The 22262-nt window shown below is 42.2% G+C and overlaps 2 protein-coding genes across 2 annotated transcripts in view; one reads left to right on the forward strand and one right to left on the reverse strand.

Moving 5' to 3' along the window:
• The window catches only part of LOC128339438 (uncharacterized), a 45836-nt gene extending 36162 nt beyond the window's left edge, over positions 1 to 9674 (forward strand). The window contains exon 3 of the mRNA XM_053283364.1: positions 9407 to 9674. Within this exon, the coding sequence (XP_053139339.1) occupies positions 9407 to 9588 (182 nt within the window). The 3' untranslated portion in view covers positions 9589 to 9674. The remainder of the gene's footprint in view (positions 1 to 9406) is intronic.
• The window catches only part of HHAT (hedgehog acyltransferase), a 476499-nt gene that overhangs the window by 392265 nt on the left and 61972 nt on the right, over positions 1 to 22262 (reverse strand). The window lies entirely within an intron of this gene.

The following is a 22262-nucleotide window of genomic DNA, read 5'->3' on the forward strand; positions in this document are numbered from 1 at the left end:
CACTGGTAAATAAGTAAATATTATTGCCATTATATTGATGAAGAAACAGTGCCAGTAAGTCTGTATGGTGTGCCCAAAGTCAGAAAACAAGGAGACTGCCAGTCCCGAAAAGAATATCTTTGTTGCTGTTCAAAGCAATATTGAGAATGAATATTAGTAGCACTGCTCACTAATAAGGCATATCCAGGCTAGGCAAGTGAAGACATTAGTTTTCCAATCTCAAAAAGAGAGTTCAAAAGCAAAAGCAAATATATATCACCATCCATCTAGCTCCTGGAAACATGATATCTATGTTACATGTAGAGAAAAACTGTACTGAAGGGTTTATTTAATTCTAGCAATTCTAGAGTATGTTCTCTGCTTCCCAAGTAACATCTGAAAAGTATATGCATATTAACATCCCAACAAAATCACAAGAATAAAACAATTGAATATGCTAACTAACGCGATTAAATACAGTCATGAAAAGTCATATACATGCATCCATAAAGGCAGGAATAGAAAAATAAATCCAATCCAATCACCTTCAGCCACACCTTCTTCAGATATTAGTCAACAGTCAAATTTCCAACAGTTAAACACTTCCAGGGTCAACATATCCCACTGCATGCACACCATCACAAGAGTTGTGTGTGTGTGTGTGTGTGTTTGGAATGCAGAAAGCTTCTCCTGCAGACCCAAGGGTGTGGAAGGAACTGACAGGGCCAGATGAGATAATACATCTCCTCTAATCCAGCCCATCACATGCAGGGGTGCAAGAAAGCATCTGTCCTCCCCATTCAACCAGGGAGTCTGCCCAGCCACACATCTATACGTGGATGTTACATTCACATGCAGCCTATTTGCATCATGAAACCCAGTGTGCACAGGCAGCTACAAGGAGTTGTTAAAATGCACTGGGGGAAAGTTGGAAGATGACAAAGCCCAAGGGGTAGAACCGCAAGACACCCAAGACTATCTTCTGGTCCAAACCAATTAGTTAGGAGAGAAACCAGTGTCCCCATTCTCATCCTTCTCGGGCAATCTAGAAAGACTGAAAGGCCCAAAGTATATTATATTATATTATATTATATTATATTATATTATATTATATTATATTATATTATATTATATTATATTATATTATATTATATTATATTATATTATATTATAAATTATTAATTATTTTTATTTAAAATATTTATACCCCACCCCTCCAGTACACTACTGCTCGGTGCAGTTCACAACAATAAAATAGATACAATATACAATAAAAGCAATAAAATTAACCAAATTAAGTAAACAAGTAAAAAGTCAGGTTAAAAACCACAATCAGTGTTAAATTTCGAATTAATTTTAAAAGCTAAAAATTGAGAATTATAAAAACTAAAATCTAAAGAACCTACCAGATATTACCACAGAAGGGCATTAAAAAGCCTCTTTTAAAAGATGTGTTTTTAGTTATTTTTAAAAAACACTGAGGGAGGGAGCATGGCAAAGGTCTTCAGAGAGGGCATTCCAAAGCCGAAGGGTCACAACCGAAAAGGCACTGTCTCTAGTCCCCCCCACCAACCGGATCTCTGTTAGTGGAGGGGCCATGAGCAGGGCCTGAGATGATGAACAGAGGGCCCTGACAGGTTTATATGGGTGAATGCAGTCTGACAGGTACCCCAGCCCCAAGCCGATCAAGACCAGCACTTTGAATCTAGCCCGGAAATGAACCGGTAACCAATGAAGCTGCCTCAGGATGGGTGTGATACTCATGAAGCGACTTGCACCCATGAGCATCCTTGCAGCAGCATTCTGACTAGCTGAGTTTCCAAACAGTCTTCAAGGGTAGCCCCACATAGAGCGCATTGCAGTAGTCCAATCTGGATGTTACCAAAAGTATTAAAAATCCACTGAGCCGTCCAGAAATTTTCTGCTCTCTCTATCCATGGCCATTCATAAATTGTTGACCATGGCAACCAAAGTAATTTCAGTCCCAAAGCCTGCCCAGGATGGTATGGGTTTATGCATATGTGTCACGCCCTCGATCTCCGACAGCGAGGAGGAAGGGGAAGCTGTCAACCTTCCAGCCGATTCAGGAGTGTCTGAGGAGCAGAGCCCGGCTGTCAGCATTCATGAAACGGCTGTGGTAGATCCAACTATTGATTTAGAGCAGGCACAACAACCTAAGTCAGCAGAAAGCGTGAGGGACCAATCCGAAGAAGAGTTATGCAATGAAACACCACTGACTCCACAACAGTGCAGGCTCACGAGACGTAGAACTCAATTAGAGGCTGTTAGGAGAAGCAAACGCCTCTTGCTGAGGGCTGACAAGCCTTGAATTCCTACCAGCTGGAAGCTCTTGGCTTGCTCTATAAATCACATCACCAGCCTCCTACTCATTGCTGAGAATCAACGTTCGTCAAACATCCTTGTCGACAGCGTTCAGCCAAGCCATATCCGATTTCAGCAGCTCTGCTTGCCTCGTGAACTTCCCTAGCAGCTGGCCAGACCTTGACAATATGTCTTACTTTATTTATCCATTTATTTTTATCTCAATCTTCCTCCAAGGAGCTCAGTATACAGGGCTTTTCCCTTCTTTTATCTCACAATAACCCTAGGTTAGTCTGAGTAATAGTGACTGGCTCACTGAGTGAGCTTCATGGCCCCGATACGCCTCCCATGGCCCCGACACACTCTGCATCCGACATCGGATGCAGGGGTGTGGTTTAGCTCCCAAACAGGGCTGCGTGGCCCCGTTCAGGAGTTAAACACAGCGCTGGCCCCTATTAAGCTCCTGAACAGGACTGTACAGCCCCGTTTGGGAGTTAGATAGCCAGCACTGCATTCATAGCACGGCCAGGAGCGGCTCTCCCTGCCTTTAAGGCAGGGAGAGTCTCTCCGGCCACACTGGAAACACAGCACTGGGCGATTTCACTCCCGAATGGATTTCGGCACTGGCCGAAACACAGCACTGGAAACACAGCACAGTATTTCCCCAGCGCTGTGGAAACACAGCACTGGGCGATTTCACTCCCACATGGCCCCATTTGGGAGCTAAACCACGCCCCTGCATCTGACATCAGTTGCAGGGGACATGGCTAAATGCTCCCTGAATCTGACGCAAGGGGTGGGGTGAGAGGGGCTGCAGCAGCAGCTCAACACAGGCCGCCGCTGGCCTCCCTCCACCACTGGATAGCGCACACCTCAGCACATGATCTGGCAAGCCAGCTTCAAATCTTGGTTACACATCTAGGTTTGAGGCCCCAAGTGAACCTCTGGTTCCTGCCTTGGCAAGGGTTCAGACAGTCGCAGTCAAGTTGGTTACTGACATTGCAAGTAGGTTCCACGTTATGGGTGAATAATACATGGAGACAGCCTGAGAAGCTTAAGAAGCTATGGATACTTCCCTCTTACTATCTGCCCCTCAGTGGATGAAGAAGAAGGATTAATGAAAGCAGCTCCCTCAAAGTTGGGGTGCCAGGATTGCAGATCCCAAAGGTTATTCAGGGAGGTCATCATGGGGAGAGCAGGTCAACTGTTGCTGAGGCAGATCACATGCTATTTAAAAAAAAAAAAAAACATTATTGCCAAGCAGAGCTTTTGCTGTCATTTGGAACTTTGGAAAATTCCTCAGTGAATTCAAATGATTCATCTGCTCCAAAGACCTACAAATGAGTGAAACTGCAACTTTTAACAGATTTCTTTTTGTTTGTGTATGTTATTAGTCCTCACACAGGATTAAGTCCAAATAAGGTCTGTCTGTGTTACTGGAATTGATCAACAGGTTCTAAAAGAAAAGTATACTTATTTTACAGAATATAAAACTACAGGCAAACCTCATTATATGCGGACTCTATATCTGTGGTTTCACATATCTGCAGATATCTAATTGACACCCGATTTCATTATACATGGATATGAAAGGGTTAGAACCCACGTATCTGCAGTTCCATCCACAGAGGGCCAGAAGTAACTGCGGAGGTCATATCATTCCACCATTTTGTCGGGAGGAGCCATTTTGTAACTTATTTATTTATTTCTCTTAAATAAAAAAAAAGCATTTTTCCTTGATTTTTTACAATGGGGAATTTGGGTCTGGGGGTATGCATTCCTGGATAGCTGGACACCCAATGTAGAGGACTTTTTTCCACATCCCCCTCTGTATTTTTGCCTCTTTTTTACCCCTTTTCCAGATTCTAGGAACCTACACCTCTGCCCACATTTCATAGAGTCAATGCCTCAGTATCCACGGTTTCAGCATCTGTGTCCTCCCCGGAATGGAACCCCCATGGATACCAAGGTTTGCCTGTACATCAAAATGGTCTCTTGGACATCAGTTGCCCTCTCATTTTAGTCCCACCAAAAGCCATTTACACAAAAAAGTGCAATAAGCTGCAAAGAGGCAAATAATACATCTGTCTGTGGAAGAAAAGATAAACTTACTATTACGAGAAAGCAGGTAATTTGAAATGGCATTTTTCTGGAAAAGCAAGTAAAATAGACTCAAAAGTGAAACATTATTGTAAAAATTGCCTTAGAGAGGGTACTTATGTACTGTTGGAAGAGACACTAGTAACTTATTGCACCTTAACAATTTTGATCAAAAGAGGAACATTCAGCACTACAACTTCAAGGGGAAAAACCTAAAAGGTGTTTTGTGAATGGAAAATACATCTTAATAGGTGAGAATACTTTACCACAATACTTCTTTTATGGTAATAAGTGAGAATACTTCACCATACTTCAACAGACTGAGTTCTTAAGACTAACATTTATTCTCTGCCTCATCTTTTTAAAATATGCAGCTAGTCTTTGTGATTAGAGCATATAAATATGCATGGAAAAGGCAAGATCCAGAAAGTGCTTTTCCTGTGTAACCTTATTTGTGCAAGAAAAGGTAGACACATCTAGTCTCTTTGCAGGATTTGTTTTGGATCGGGGTGTACAACTCAAATGCCCCAGTGGGCCAGAATCAACCATTAATTATTACATTAATTATTAAAAATGCTCCCCTTCTAATCAGAGGGGTAGTGTGGTTCATCTGAACTGCCACCCCACTGGGGTGGAAAGTGAACTGCAGGTGCAACTTATTCTCACTCTGCTTGCCTCAGTCTGGCTGCATTGCTCTTCTTGAAATTGAGGAGCCTGCAGCCATGTTAACCCCAGACACAAGGACTGGTCAACTGCCCAGTTCCCCAACCTGCAACTGACCATCCTGGGGCTAACGTAGCGATGGGGCAAGGTGAGCGGGACAGGAACAAGCCACACCTGTGTCTTCCACCACACCTACCCCACCTGGATGGGTCACTAGTGCACTGGAGGAAGGAAACTGCATTTTTGAATGCTCCCACACATGCACCAAGCAACCCACAAACCTGCATATAGAAAAATATCATGGCAGGAGAATATTAGGTTGAACCTTTCCCCCTACATTGCTAGTTTTTTGTTTCAAAGAAAGGGATGCTCCCTCCCCGCCACCCAACTCGGACATACATATCAAGCTCCCTCTCACTGGTCCATTGGTAGCCTGAAATCGTACAGTCCAGCAAAATGAAGTTACACATGAATTGGCAAACACAGAGCTTCCAAACCCAGTCATGCTCATGAGGGAGGAAGTCACTTGCTGCAGGGAATTGGCAGATGGGAGGGGAATGCTTAATCTTTCTGCCCCCCCCCCCCAACTTTCTACTTCCCCCTAGCTATTTTTCCTGCACCAAGACTGAAAATAAGCTCACCTGGGGGTAGGGAGGCATGGAAGGGGTTGACACAGGGAGAAAGTGACAGGCAGTAAAGGGTTAACTGTGACTTGGCCTAACCTGGCTGCACAGGTGACACCATCAACCAGTTCTTCCAGTTGGAGGGGTGGAGTGGTTCAGTTCAATGAAGTGACGGCATCCTTACCCCTGTGGCTCTAAACTTTGCCTCTGTAAGCCTTGGGTAACAATGAAGTCATGTTGTTGTGATACAAAGGCACCAGATGCTTAAATATTATGCACTTTATCATAACCCTAGATGTAAATAATTTGCAACTCTTCACATTGACAAATGTAGTATGTTACTATAAGTGTTGAGATCCATACACTCAGAAAATTCCACAAAAGGGATACCCAGTGCAATAAGAATGCATAGCAAAGACAGCCACCTTATTTATTTATTTGATTGATTGATTGATTGATATACCGCCCTTCCAAAATGGCTCAGGGAGGTTTACAATTAAAACAAACCATAAAATAAAGAGCTAAAACAAATTAAAACAATATAACAACAATTAACAATTTAAAAACATTTTAAAACAACAATTAAACAATTACAGTGATTAAAAGCCTCAAAATCGGGTTAGAATATTAAAACAGATTTTAAAACCCTGGAAAGCCAGGCCAAACAAATACGTTTTAAGGGCTCTCCTGAAGGCTAACAGAGAATTCAAATTGCGGATTTCCGCCGGGAGCGCATTCCACAGCCCCGGAGCAGCTATAGAGAAGGCCCGCCTCTGAGTCGCCACCAGACAAGCTGGTGGTAACTGGAGACGAACCTCCTCAGAGGACCTTAATGTGCGGTGGGGATCACGCAGAAGAATATATATTCCCTTCTTCTCTCTAATAAAGTAAAGTTGTGCTGTCGAGTCAGTTTCGACTCCTGGCGACCACAGAGCCCTGTGGTTGTCTTTTGGTAGAATATAGGAAGGGTTTACCATTGCCTCCTCCCGCGCAGAATGAGATGATGCCTTTCAGCATCTTCCTATATCGCTGCTGCCCAATACAGGTGTTTCCCATAGTCTGGGAAACATACCAGTGGAGATTCGAATCAGCAATCTCTTGCTCCCTAGGCAAGTTACTTCCCCACTGCACTATTAGGTAGCTGCTGCTTGTCTCTCATAGTCACCATATCAATCTCTTCTCAGCCCTTTGTGTGGTTCTTCTTCCTGGTGCTAGGGAACTCTGATGCACTGGCTTGCAGCTTGGACCTGCAAACAAATTAACAATAACTTCACTAACTAGTTTTGTGACCCCCAAGCATTTTAAACTGCTCAATTGTTTTTATCCCCATGAAGTTGCTAGCTTTTATTCTGTGAAATTGTTTTAATTGTACTGTTTTATATTTGTTGTGCTGTAAATTGTGTACACCTCCTAGAGATATACATATCAGGCGGTATATAAATAGGATAGATAGATAGATAGATAGATAGATGGATGGATGGATGGATGGATGGATGGATGATGGGGGGTCCTAAGATATGGCGGTGCCTGTGATGAAGTGCCAAATACTGCCTTGTCCCATGCTCCTGATTGAGGATAACCCCTTTTCAAAACCGACCTTTGTGTTCTTTGAATGTGGCACAGGGGGTCTGGTTGCCAGCAGCTTCTTCTTCCCTCCTTATGCTTCTTGCAAGCTTTGAGGAAAGGGTCAGATTGGTCCCAAAGAGCTGCTCTGATGGCACAGGGGTCGCATTTTGCCACCAGCTGGTACCCAATAACCTGTTGCCTGAGGCGACTGCCTTACCTCGCCTCATGAAAAGGCTGCCCCTGCTCACTGAGCTCCTGTCTACCTCGCTTAGGAGGAGTTCCTCTTTCTGCTGCTAGATGGGCTGACTGGAACATTTTCTCCTTTAGATACTTTTTTCAGGTGTTCAGCTGGTCTTGTGGTAGAAAGCATGAATTGTCCCCTTTGCTAAGCAGGGTCCACCCTGGTTTGCATTTGAATGGGTGGCTAAATGTGAGCACTGTAAGATAGTCCCCTTAGGGGATGGGCCCACTCTGGGGAGAGCATCTGCCTGCTTGCATCCAAAAAGTTCCAAGTTCCCTCCCTGGCATCTCCATGATAGGGCTGAGAGAGACTCCTTCCTGCAACCTTGGAGAAGCCGCTACCAGTCTGTGTAGACAATAGCGAGCTAGATGGTCCAATAGTCAGACTTGGTATAAGGCAGCTTCCTATGACTAGTCATGCCTCCTGCACCAGTGCATGCTAAGACCATGACCCCTGATCTCCCCATGCTGAACCCAAGGGAAATTCTCCCTGTGCTTTGAAATGCTGGGTGGCCAGCATTTCCTATCACAGGGGTCCTCAACCTCGGGTCTCCAGAAGTGTTTGGACTACAGCTCCCATCATCCCCAGGCACAACTCTCCCTGGGTACACAATCCTGCCCAGTCTTGTCCAGCAGTGTTGCAGGGCAATTTCCATCACTCACTCCCATCCCAGCAACACATTTCAAATTTCACAAGAGCATATTCTTCAGGTATGCACTGCTAAAATACAACTGCCAGCAAGACGGAAAATGAGTATTTATTTATCCAAGCCATCCAACATGAACATGTCCAGGCTCATTAAAGTGTGAGAATTAGGCAGATTTTGTTAGTTCCTTTTCTTTGAACTGGCATAGCCCGTCATTATTAGGCATTTAGAATATATAAAAGAGCAGATTAAATTACTTGTAAAATGTGATTGCATGAATAAAACTATTGTGACAGACCTCCCTAGGAATGGGTGTTTCTCCACCCCCACCCTTTATTTGTATAGGTTTGTAAAGGATTCTTGGCAGAATAATAAAACGCTTATTGAGGGGTTTATTCATCAAACAACTGACAGGAAAACTAGGTGCAAATCAAATGGCTAAGTGAAAAGGGGAGGAAACATCCCACTCCAATTCTGTCTAAGGGCCTGCCAGCACTGCACCTTTGCAGTATACATTTTTCATGTGAATATATGTGACCTTTGCACATTGCAAAGCTGAAAATCAATGTGGGCCTGGAGTTGTCCATGTATTTTTTTTTTTTTTAGGTGTTTATATCCCGCCTTTCAATGTAACAAAAATTCACAAGGTAATAAATAATAACAAATTCCTCTCTGGGAGGTTCACAAAACACCAAAGCAGTAAAATAAAACATACAATTAAAAACACAAGAACAAAAACTACCACCAAACGCAAGTAAAAAGACAAAAGCATTTAAAAAGATTTTAAAAGACTTAAAAAGCTAGTAAATGGTGGCTTCCAGAGCACAGCATGAAATGCAAAACGACACGATACTAACAACTGCAAAGAGCAGCTTGAAAAGATGGTGACAAAAAACTGAAAAAGGTGGGACTCTCACCCGATTAGTCAATTAATCATAGCAGTCTGTCAATCAGTTACTGAAACTACTAAATGTGTATGTGTGTGTAAAAATAATACTTCCATCGGAAACTGCCTTACAGTGAGGCAGACCATGGCTCCATTAGCTCACTCTTGTCTGCATGGGCTGGCAGCAGCTCTGCAGTGGTTCGGACAGGTATTTCCTTACCTTTTGTTTTTATATGATGCATGCCTGTGTTGTAGCAGGCATTATCTTAGGGGGAAAAGGCCTCTCCTGGGTGAGAGAAAAGGGGGAATGCAGCTTTTAAGATGGTGCATTTCTGTAAGTTATTAGTAAAAATAGTAATCTATATTATTAATTCTCTTAGCTGGCCATGGGGATGAGAGTCAAGCTCTTCGCGGCAGAACTCTCGAAAGGTCGCACGAGAGTTCTGACCACGGTAATGGAGGCGGTGGCCTGGCCCAGCCCAGGGAGCAGCCCAGCAACGGCTCCGGTGGGGAGATGGTGGTGGCAGCGGCGGCAGCAGCGCGGCCCAGCCCAGGGAGGTGACTGGGCGCCAGGAAGAGGAGGCCACCAAGAAGAGAAGAGAGCAGCCCGGCTAGGTGGGCAGTGGAGCTGCGCCCGGCCAGGAAGGAAAGCACTGCCGGCAGCCAGGGACGAAAAGCTGAGAAGACTGGGGCAGAAAGCGGGAGGGAGGGCAGGAGAGACTGGGGCAGAAGGCAGGGGGAGGGGGGAACTGCCAGCCCCAAAGAGCGCACAGATGCTCTGTGCGGGTTCAGCTAATACATTTTAAATTACAATGACACCAATAATAAAATGATGATGATCATGATCATGATAAATCAATCAATTAATAATGGCTTCCATACTGTGCAGCACTTACCAGCCCATTGCTGCTCCTATCACACATAAGGGAGCCAGGCTGTAGCTATATTTGAGTGGGGATGGGTGGGACAAATGTCCCTGGGCGCCTGAGGGAGAAGGAGCCTGCCACTGCCAGCTGTATTTCAGCTTGTTCTTTGCTCTCCCCGCCCCGCCCGCCAGCCTCCCCAAAGAAGACAGTGGGGAGATGGGGAAACAGGGACCCCGCTTCACTTTTTGTCCCAGGGCCCAGTCCAACCTTGCTACCCTGCTGTGGAAAAGGTTCCATGACAACAACATTATGCATCACAGCAGCTGCATCCAACAACTCCCAGAATTCTCAATGGGAGTCAGGTGCAGCCACTCTGATGCATTGTGATGTTAGCACCTACACTAGCCACAGAGACAGGCTGTTACATGCCATGGAAGCAGCAAGCCCTCACCCTTCTTGGGTGCGTAACTCACTGCACAGCATAAGGCTATTTTTTTCTTAACCTGTTGCCCGGTTAGTGTTGGAGATGCTTCTCCTGATGGCATCAGCTCTTAGCTCCAGCAACCCTATTGACAACTACGGGCATTAGGGATAGAGACAGCCAGTAAGGGCATACTCTCTCTCTGACCATACTTTCTCTACTTCCCCTTTGTTAGACTGAGAGTCTCCGCTTTCATCCTCTCACCTGAGAGAGAGACTTCCTTTTTCTCCTTTCCCCCCACTTCCTGTATGTAGCTAGCCATGAGGCATGATAGGTCAATATCTCTCTCATGGATTTCCCAAATAGACTACTTTACTGGAAACTTTAACTCCATGTCTCCAGAAAACATTAAGTGGCAGTGCTCCCTTACCTCCGCACTTCTGCTATAGCTGGGGCAGATAAAGGAATCTGCCCTCCACGTTTTCTAACAGTGGGAGAGGGGCCATTTTGTCTTAAAACATAAGAACAACCCAGCTGGATCAGGCCCAAGGCCTATCTTGCCCAGCATCCTATATCACACAATGGCCCCTAGATGCCTCTGAGACGCCTACAGGCAAGAGGTGAGGGCTAGGGATGTGCACAAACTGGTTCAGCGTTCCTTTTATGAAGTGACAAACTGGTTTGGCAGTCTGGTGTTCAAGCCGGTTTGGAGGCAGGGGGGCCTTTAAGGGGCAGGGAGGGTGCCCTTACCTTCCCAGCCACTTTCTTCCCACCAGCGCTGTGCCCAAAGCCGCTGGTGTGGTGTTGCAGTGTACCTCCTTGCAGCCGCAGTCAGCATCAGACTGGAAGTGTCTGATGTGTGTGCGCATGTGTGTCGTGCACATGCACGCCAGCCACTTCCGGTATGACACTGACCAGGGCTGCAGGGAACTATGCTGCAGCCCCGCACCAGCGGTTTTGGGCACAGTGGCAGCAGGGGAGGGAGTGGCGGGGAAAGTAAGGGCATCCTCCTTGTCTCTTAAAGGCCCCCCTGCCTCCCAGGAGTGCACAAACTCATTTGCGCACATCTCTAGTAAGGGCCTGCCCTTTCTTGTTCCCCTGCAACTGGTACAGGTGAAACTCGGAAAATTAGAATATCGTGCAAAAGTCCATTAATTTCAGTAATGCAAATTAAAAGGTGAAACTGATATATGAGACAGACGCATTACATGCAAAGCGAGATAAGTCAAGCCTTAATTTGTTATAATTGTGATGATCATGGCGTACAGCTCATGAAAACCCCAAATCCTCAATCCCAGAAAATTAGAATATTACATGGAACCAAGAAGACAAGGATTGTAGAACAGAACAATATCGGACCTCTGAAAAGTATACAGTGTACTGTGCTTGATTGGCCAGCAAACTCGCCTGACCTGACCACATAGAGAATCTATGGGGCATTGCCAAGAGAAGGATGAGAGACATGAGACCAAACAATGCAGAATTGCTGAAGGCCGCTAATGAAGCATCCTGGTCTTCCATAACACCTCATCAGTGCCACAGGCTGATAGCATCCATGCCACGCCGCATTGAGGCAGTAATTGCTGCAAAAGGGGCCCAAACCAAGTACTGAATACATATGCATGCTTATACTTTTCAGAGGTCCGATATTGTTCTATTCTACAATCCTTGTCTTCTTGGTTCCATGTAATATTCTAATTTTCTGGGATTGTGGACTTGGGGTTTTCATGAGCTGTACGCCATGATCATCACAATTATAACAAATTAAGGCTTGACTTATCTCGCTTTGCATGTAATGCGTCTGTCTCATATATCAGTTTCACCTTTTAATTTGCATTACTGAAATTAATGGACTTTTGCACGATATTCTAATTTTCTGAGTTTCACCTGTATTTAGAGGCATCATGCCTCTGAAGCTAGAGGTGGTCTTGATTTTTAAAAAATCAATTAATCTAACAATTTAATCCTCTAAATACTGGAGTCTTAATATAATCCCACAGCATTAAATTGTCACCACCTCTTACACCACTGCAAGTGGGGGCATCCAAAGAAGGGTCTCCACAAATTATCAACACTTTGGCAGTTTTGTATGGGAGCAGGAGCTCAGTGGTACAGCACATGCGATCCCTGTGGAAAGCCCCAGGTTCAGTCTTGAGGATCTTTAGGTAGGACTAAGAAAGACACTTTCCTGAAACTACAGAGAGCCATAGCCAGCCAGTATAAACAGTTTGGACCAATGGTCTGGTTCTATTTGATTTATTTATTTATTTATTTATTTATTTATTTAACATATTTTTATACCGCCCAAACTTAGGTCTCTGGGCGGTTTACAACAAAACAAAAACAGAAAATAAAACATTAGTTAAAACAAAAACAAAAACTTTAAAACATTACAACATTTTTTTTTAATGCTTAAAATAATGCCTCAAATAATCACAGGCTAAAGAAAGGTCCAGTTCCATTGCTTCAGTTTCTAGCAGATGTGAAAGAGGAGCAGAATTCTGGGATTCTGCAATCTTGATTGCCACAAGCAGAGACCATTGTGTCCTCCTCGTGTTCCACCCCTACTTTGTCTATGAATAAGTACTTGTTTCCTGCTGTTGTTTGTTGCACAGTTGTACTGTTCCACTATCCAGCACATGCACACTAGAACAAGCTTTATGTGAGATTTTTCTAAAGGTTGATCTAGATTACATTTTGGGCTTGCAAGGTCCACTTCTTGCAGAGGCGCTCTTACCACCCGGACCTTGGGGCCTCAGTCCATGGCCTCCAAGGTCCAGGTAGGGCTTCAAATGTCGGGGAGGCCTCTTGCCATCACCACCGTGCCAAACCACCGAACTTTTCGATAATTTTAGCCACCATGTGCGGCTGGGGGGTGGGGGGCGAGCCGAGCAGGCCTCCCCCTCCCCGTGGCAGCCACAGTTTCGGTGGGCAGAGCAGCTTCTGAACCTGTCCATCCAGCCCAGCAGCCCTTGAGAACTCCGAGGCGCTCCAGCACAATCCCCTCCCCCCAACATGTTGCACCTGGTTAGAATATCTGTATTAGTAAGGGACTACAGCTAATTGGCCCTGACACCCATCCCCTCCATGATCTATCATTTAAATTAGCCAAAGTTCTATCAAAAATGACAGGTAGAATGATAGGAAACAGTTTTGGTTTTATGGGTCACATTTCTCTCTTCCAACTTATGTTAGTCTCCTTACCCTCCATCCATCTTTTCTTACTCTTAATTTTTTTGTGATAAATAGATTTGGGTGTCATCAGCATACTTTGGGCTTCAAGGTGCTCTCCTCCTCCTCCTCCATACAAATCTGGCTTCTCCATACTTCTGGCCCTCCACTTCGCCATTCTTTCCCCCCTCTCACCTTCTCTTTCTCTCCATGTCTTCCTTCCCTGCATTCCATGTAGTGGTTGGTAACAGTTTTATGTGTCATAGTTTTGTGCCTCTCCCCCCCCTCCTTGTGGACAGTTGTATTTTTAACTGTGGTTTGGAGCATTAGTGGTGCATTTTCTTTAAGTAGCCAACCTATGCTGCTGGTTGACATGAACATTGTGGAAAGGAATGGGACCTGAAACACAGAACAATAGAATGCTGGTGGTTGCTTGTCTTTCCAGAGGCTTCACCCTCCATTGAAAATAATAGCACTTATTTTAAGGGTAACTAAAGATGTTGAAACTTCTGAGGGGCCGATTTTCTGCAGGAGGATGGAGTGCATGCCAGGTCTAAATTTTCTAAATTCTGTAATGTCTAAGAAGGTGAGAGGAAGAATGGGTTTTGGATTATGAGCAACCAACCCATGGAACACACTTGGAAACTATATATGTTTAAATATATTCCCCCCCAATGGAGAGAATGTGCTCTCCTTCTGTAATGCTAGATCAAGCAGCTCCTGGATGTTTAAATAAATAAATAAATAAATAAATAAATAAATAAATAAATAAATAAATGAGAGAAAAGCTTTTATTAGTGCAGCAAGGCCAATCATCCTAAAGCAAAGCTCGCACACTGACCTTCCTTTGGTACTCCCCTAACTGGTTGTCCTGATTTTGATGCTGTGCTGAGGGAAAGTCACTCTGACAACACATCACAATGATATGTCTGCATTCCACCTAGAGAAAGTGTAAATGTGAAATGTCCCTAAAATGTCAGCATATCCAAGCTAAAGATATTAGAATACTTTACTCAGAGCCATCAAATACATTATCACTGCAATCAAGAGGAACTTGAGCTAACGTTGTGCTATCTAGCAGAAAGCTGTATTTAAGTAGCTCCAACAGGGATCTATCTGCTGACATTTTCCAAAGCTACTGCATTTGAGAGGAGGGAAAGCAGCAGAGGGAGAATATGAAGCCATTACTGGGAATTGTTTCCTCGTTTCAAGGGCCAGCGGTGAATTATATAAAATTTAAAGACACCAGTTTAGTTACTTTTTTCCTATACATTTCAGAAGTTTGCTGTGAAGAACATATTCTCCATACCTGTTAATGTGGAGATTGCTGGCAAGATCTTTTTATTATTATTATTTAAACTCTCCAGAGAGAGTTCCCTTTGGAAATTAGACTTTTTGCTCTTTGCCTAGAGCAGCTGAAAAGTTATTCATAGAACACAGATGATGGCTTTTTTATTGCCTAGATAATGGCTTTTGTCTCTAAAATGGGAAGAGAAGACAACATTCTGTTTGGCAGCTCAAAAGGATAGACAGACAGACGTGGAAAATAAAAGGCAAATTTTTTACATCAACTCTTGTCACTGAAGACTCAATATAATGGAAGAAGAACGTGAAATTATTTGTAGTAAGTGAGTAGGCTGCTAAATTAGCATGTAGATATATTATCTCCTGGATGAAATCTTGAAAACATGTTATATGCTATATATGTCTTCCTTTAACATTTTCACTACAAATGTATAAGAGAGAAAAATAAAAGATTTAAAGCAGATGTATGATGCTGGCACACATATTAGGACAGCTTGACTTGAACAGATTCCTTGTATTAATAATATACAGTTGTGACAGGAAGCATGTTTTTAATTCCTGGAAAAACATAAAAGCTAAATCTGCAACTTCTTTTCATAGCACCTATTTCTCCTCACATGTTCAGCTGCTGGTATTACAGTGAAACCCAATAGTCAGAATAAACTGGTGGGTGTTTTTCACACAGGATTTTCAGCTTCGGAATGGAAGGTGTGTGTTCATATATTGGCCAGATTTACTGTGAAGTCCCTGCAAACTACTGGGGAGCACTTCACACATGAACCAGGTTTTTCATTGCACATTAGAGTGTATCCAGGATTTAAAAATCCACTTTTTGCGTAGTTTTAGGGGGGACAACTTCGAATTCGCAGTAAAGCCTGCAGTGTGAAAATTTTTATTATTTTATTTTATTCTATACCGCTCCTCCAAAAATAGCTCAGGGTGGTTTACACAGGGAAATAATAAATAAATAAGATGGATCCCTGTCCCCAAAGGGCTCACAATCCAAAAAGAAACATAAGATAGACACCAGGAACAGTCACTGGAGGTACTGTGCTGGGGATTGGATAGGACCAGTTACTCTCCCCCTGCTAAATAAAAGAGAATCACCGTGCTAAAAGGTGCCTCTTTGCCAAGTTAGCAGGGGTTAAAAATGCCCAGCGGTTAAAAATGCACTGGAGTTGTTTTTTTATGAAGTTGTTTTTGAGTTTCTTCCTTCATTCTACATAGTCTTTACCCTCTGACCCATGATCTGAATGTTTACGGGTACCGTGAAAAAGCCTAAAACTGTTTTCATAAACACCAATCAATACAAAACACTAAGATATTATTCAAAGCATTGTAGATTCCTGAGGCAGCATTCTTCAAATGAAAGGACTTTTATTCACACAACAAGGGTAAGGTAATTCCTGCTGAACTCTCCTTCCCTCTGCTGTTCCTTGCACCCGAGAAAATTGGCTCTTGTGGGTTAGGGGATTCTCTGGAGCAAGGCGGCAGCATATTAACTAAGGAATGCAGCAGGAAGGGGAGGGTCAGTGAAAATTGTTTATTTAAAATATGTATATCATGCCCCTCCAGTAAGGTACTGCTTGGGGCAGTTCACAAAAACAACAGAACAGATAAAATGCAAAATTAATAAAATTCAGTTAAAACTACACCCAGTTAAAACCAATCACGTAACCAGCATAGCATTGCACTGTTAATCAATGAAATTGTAATCCATTAATATCACTTCTTGGCCTTTTGGCTAAGAAAGCATTCTCTACTAAAGTCATCCATTAATCTCATTATATTAACCACCCAGAGATGTGAGTCTGGGGCAGTGTACAAATATAAATAAATAAATAAATAAATAAATTTTACAGTGAAGATAAGTTAATATCATGAGATTAATGGATTCCCATTTCATTGATGAAAAGCGCAATGCTATGCTGATTACTCAAAGTAAGTCCCACTAAATTCAATAGAATTTATTCCCAAGTAGGGGAGTAGCTAGGGGAGAAAGTGCCCTGTTCTCACCTCTCCACAATGGCCCTTCAGAGCAGGGGCATATCTAGGGTAGGGTAGGCAGGGCACGTGCCCTGGGCGCCACTTGAGGGGGTGCCAGTTTTAAACATTAAAATTAATTAAAAATGGGTGCCAAAAACAAAATGGCCACCATGCATGGCATGCTAGGCCATTTGAGCATGCACAATGGCCATTTTGTTTTCAGCGGCCATTTTAAAATATATATATATATATTTAAAAAATAATGGCCACCACACATGCTCAAATGGTCCCTGCGAGGCCCTAGAGGCCAGTGGGGGGAGGGGAAATCTTTGCAGACCCCCCATGGCCTTTAGGAAGCCCCCCGAAGGGGCTACAGGTTAAAAAATTTAAATGTAATATAATATATGTCACGGTACACATATTCAGTTTGGCACTATGTACAGAGAATCAGGGCTTGTGAATACTGAGCTGAAGCTTATGAGCTAGGATTGTATTTATTTGCTCTAACTTTGTTTCTTGTGATGAGTGAGTTAAATGTGATGTCTTAATAATATGGCTATTAATGGTGAGTTTGTCTTTGAATCAGTGTGAAATCCTTAGTATTAAGGCCCACTGGGAGTTTCTTGCTCTCTTTCTCTCATTTTAACATGTCTTTCTGAAATACTAGAATATATTCCAAGCAGTGACACAGTTTACTCTGCATATTCTTTCATTATTTTCAGAGTATCTGGGAAAAGCCAAATTCTCCATTTATTTTTAAAACTTGTGTAATGGTGATGCTACAATGCATAGTAGAGAATTAGACAGGCACTTCTGTTTAGTTTTCCAAGTACACCTCCACATAGTATTTGGGTATTTCAGGAGCCCCAACATACTGAAATTTGTATTTTTCCAGCATTTTTTGGTCTGGCTACATCCACTGCTAAATAGTTTTTGAAAGATTAAAAGATTAACGAGTTTGACTTGTATTTTTCAGCTGATATTATGGTAAAGTTATCTGAAAGATGGGTATCAGATGTTTGGACAGGGGCGCAATTTCAGTGCTTGCGCTAGGCGCTATTTTCTCTAGATACGCCTCTGCTTCAGAGTGAGGGAGATAATGAAGAAAATAGGGAGGGGTGGTCCTGGGGGCCCTGCAGGAGCTGGGGTCCACAGATTCTTTGAATCCATCCACTCAATTATAGCTATACCCCAGTCCCCAAGTTTAGTATGGTTAGGATTGAAGCCTAAATCTTTATTTGCTAAATTATTATTCATGTTCCTTAAAAGAATTATATGAATAGCAGATAGGATGCTGTTCACAACTAAGGAAGATAAAAGAATGAACACAAAAGGTTTGCTATTTCCAATAGATATCACAATATCCAAGTCTGTTTGCTATACAGCCTATAGAAAATTAATCTATTGGTTAATTTCTATTCATCATTGTTTTCACTTATTAAGAACACAAGAACATAAGAACAGCCCTATTATTCTATTCATCCTTGTAGAAATCTTACATCAATTTGATATTGCAGTTTTATATAACAAACCATGGTCAGCAAAGCTCATTTTGTACTTTATGCTGCTGCTTTCACAAGAACTTGATTCTTTTGTGCTTTAGTATGTTTTATATGAAGGTAAAGGTAAAGTGTGCCATTGAGTTGGTTTCGACTCCTGGCAACCACAGAGCCTTGTAGTTGTCTTTGGTAGAATACAGGAGGGGTTTACCATTGCTATCTCCTGCACTGTATGAGATGATGCCTTTCAGCATCTCCCTATATCGCTGCTGCCTGATATAGGTGTTTCCCATAGTCTGGGAAACATACCAGCAGGGATTCGAACCGGCAACCTCTGGCTTGATAATCAAGTAATTTCCCTACTGTGCCATTAGGTGGTCTTATGTTTTATATACTATGTTTTTAATTGTGCTTGTTTACAAGGGCAGAAATAATAAAAATTATTATTTTGTATATACATTCCAATATTTTTAATTTTATTTTTAACAATTAAAAAGCATAAAAACTAGGACACATTATCAAAATTAGCAAATGAGGCCAACATTCAGAATGTAAATACATAGTCAACAAATCAACTGTTTATACCACAAACTGAGCCTAAAAATCTTAACAATTCAACCCCAAATGTCCATCTCAAAATTTTTAGGGACTGGACCCTAAGACTACTTAAAATTAAGAAGTCAAAGCAACATCTGCCTCAGGCTCTTTTTTCCTCTTCACCACCAGGTCGATCCCCAGAAAAGCATGTCTTTCTCCTAAAGATCTTAACATAAATGATTTGATTCTTGGAAAAGAATAATCAACTTAGAATGAAAAGTTTTAAATTTTATTTTAGTTCTATGACTAAACTAATGTGGGCTTTTAAAGAAAGATTGCATACTAGAGTTATGCATAATTTCCCCCAGAATATTTGCTGCGTTAATTTTGAAAACTGTAATCATACAACTTAATCATTATATCATGTTGAGCTACAATATCTAGTTCTAAGGCTCAGTCTTAATGTTTTCTTCCCTCAGTCCTTAAAAAGATAATTTTTATAAAGTGGAGCAGTTGTTTTATCTTCAGCACTTTCAAATAATCCACAAAAGAGTCAAGTTCTTTTTTTCTGGCTTTATTATCGAGTTCCTCCACCCTGTCTAATAAGATATTGCTTCTCCACTTTCTATAAGGGATGTGTATGAATCACGATTCCTGTGCGGAGGCCATGTATGTGCCACCGCTGCATGAAGGGTGCTGGGGAGTGCCACGCTACATCAGGAAGCTGCCGCAAGCAGCAGAGGAGCAGGTACAGACCTGCTCTCCTCACTCTTAAAGGTGCTCAAACTGACCCTTCAAAATGATGCACAAATTGTGATCCATGCACATCCCCTACTTTCTATCCATATCATTGTCATAAGTAGTATTTGTCCTCAATGAATAACTTTTAGTTTTATGCATTGCTATTGTTTTAGCCTATTGGTTTTAGAACAAAAAAACTTTTAAGCCTTCAAGAAAAAATGTCCTTGAGGGTCACACAGCCCTACAAGTGTATTTTGGGGAGTCACAGACAGCTAGAGATGGAAGAGGAAAGTAATGAAAATTCCCCCTTCACCAGATGCACATCCATGTGCTTCATCAGTCTGGATGTTGGCTAATACGTTTACATCTAAACGGGCATGTTGACTCAAACTGGCACTGTTTTTAATACATAATCAGACAGATTTCTTCTCTCTAATCTAATGTTGCAGTATGTTTCAGTTTTGCTTTCAGTTTAACAGGGAAGTTCTTTTAAAAATTAAAAATTTCCAGACTATAGTATAGCAGCAACTAGATAAATCCTGGTAATTGATCTCTAGAGGGAGTTTATTAAAAACCTAAGTACAGTGCTTTCAAGAACATGGTTATAATAAGCATGAACTTAAACAAATGTTTAGTATGCTATCTGTATTTTATCACTTGATACTTTCTGACAACTGGCTTGATAATGGCTTTAATCCAGGAGGAGAGAAATGCATCCTGGTGGATTACTGAAATAGCTGTAAGGAATCCATTGCAACATTCCATATAGTTAAGTTATACTTCTTTGCCAGAAGACAGAGAAGTTTTACCTGTCACTGAGCATAAACAGAAGAAAAGTAGTTCTTTAACTACTACAACCTGAGTGTTTGATTTTTAAAATATTTGAATCTCTCTCGCTCTCTCTCTGGATAGATGTAGATAGATGTTCATTACATGAACATATCACTTCATTTAAGCCTACAGTGCAGAAGGATAGTACTGAATGACAGAACTGAACTGCAACCAGTTCACACATTAAAATGCTTTCATGTTAATAACTTGGGCTTATCATCGTGGTACTTGGAGAAGGGAATATAATTTCATGGAGGGGGGAAAGAATGAAAATAGCACGTTTGAGACTAACTGATTTTAATGCATGAGCTTTCATGGGTCATAATCCACTTCCTCAGATGCAGAGTGAAAGCAAAGATGGTCAGTTACTGGTCCTTGTTTCCACCCTGCATCTGAGAAAGTGAGTTTATAACCCATGAAAGCTCATGCATTAAAATATTAGTTAGTCTAGAAGGTGCTTACCTTATTCTTTTTTATGTATATAATTGACTAACACGGCATATTACATTGATTCATGGAGGAAATTTTAAGAACTGAGACATCCACATAGATATTGTATGTGGGAGGACAATATTTCTGCTTTGGAAGAAGCTGGGCCAGCAGGTTTTAGGGAATACTCTGTAAATTGCTCTCCATGAGCCCCCTCCTAGCTACATAGGAACATAGAAACATAGGAAGCTAATTTATACCAAGTCAAACCCTTGTTCCATCTACCTCAGTATTGTCTACACAGACTGGCAGCAGCTTCTCCCAGGCTGCAGGCAGGAATCTCTCTTAGCCCTATCTCGAAGATGCCAGAGAGGGGACTTGGAACCTTCTGCATGGAAGCATGCAGGTGCTCTTCCCAACCCCTAGGGGAATATCTTAGAGTGCTCACACATGTAGTCTCCCATTCAAATGCAAACCAGGATGGGCTCTGCTTAGCAAAGTGAACAATTCATCCTTGCTACCACAAGACCAGCTCTCCTCCCTTTATTCAGCATCCATCTCACTCAAACTTTGAATAAGCCCAAAGTACAGTGATCCATTTCAGTGTTCAGGACCTCTGGGGTCTGCTTTGTTCCCTAAGCCTTGCTTTTAATTCCCACCCATGCCAGAGCCAACGAGGGCAATGGAGTTGAGCATACAGAGGAAACTGAGAGCATACGGTCTGCAATCAGCCTCAGTTTCATTTTCTGCTTCTGCCACAATTATGGAGCTATGGGGAGAAAGTACGCACAAGGAGGAAATTGACAGCATAAAGTCTCTGCCTTCATTTCAGTCTCCATCACACCACAGCATAAAGTATCCAGTCTTAAACTCACATTCTTGCCAAAGTGTCCAGAATCTAATCTATGTAAACTGCTTTCAGAACTTTTATTGAAAAGTAGTATATAAATATTTATTATTATTATTTCTTGTTTACACAGTCAGACAGGTGTTACTGACTGGTTTGTTTTATCCAGACATTGAGTCCTTCCCAAGGACCTGGGATGGCTGAATTTTATTATCAATATTGTTATTATTATAGATATCACCACAAAATGTAGGCTGATCCCAGTAAAGTTGTTTTTTGTAGCTGGCTGATGGTGATTTCTGTGACCGCTGTGTGGTTGAGGTGCTCTTCAAGTAGTTTTGGAATTGCACCTAGGGCACCAATTACTACTGGAATTATTTTGGTCTTCTTCTGACACAGCCTTTCAATTTCAATTTGTAGATCTTTGTATTTTGTTATTGTTTCTATTTCTTTTTCTTATATTCTGCTATCACCTGGTATTGGAGGAAACTGATTATCTAGACCCATTTCAAACTGGCTTTAGAGCTGGCTATGGGGTTGAGACAGCCTTGGTCGGCCTGATGGATGACCTTTACCAGGGAATCGACAGAGGGAGTGTGACTC

The sequence above is a fragment of the Hemicordylus capensis genome, chromosome 1 (assembly GCF_027244095.1).
Source record: "Hemicordylus capensis ecotype Gifberg chromosome 1, rHemCap1.1.pri, whole genome shotgun sequence".
Classification (NCBI taxonomy): domain Eukaryota; kingdom Metazoa; phylum Chordata; class Lepidosauria; order Squamata; family Cordylidae; genus Hemicordylus; species Hemicordylus capensis.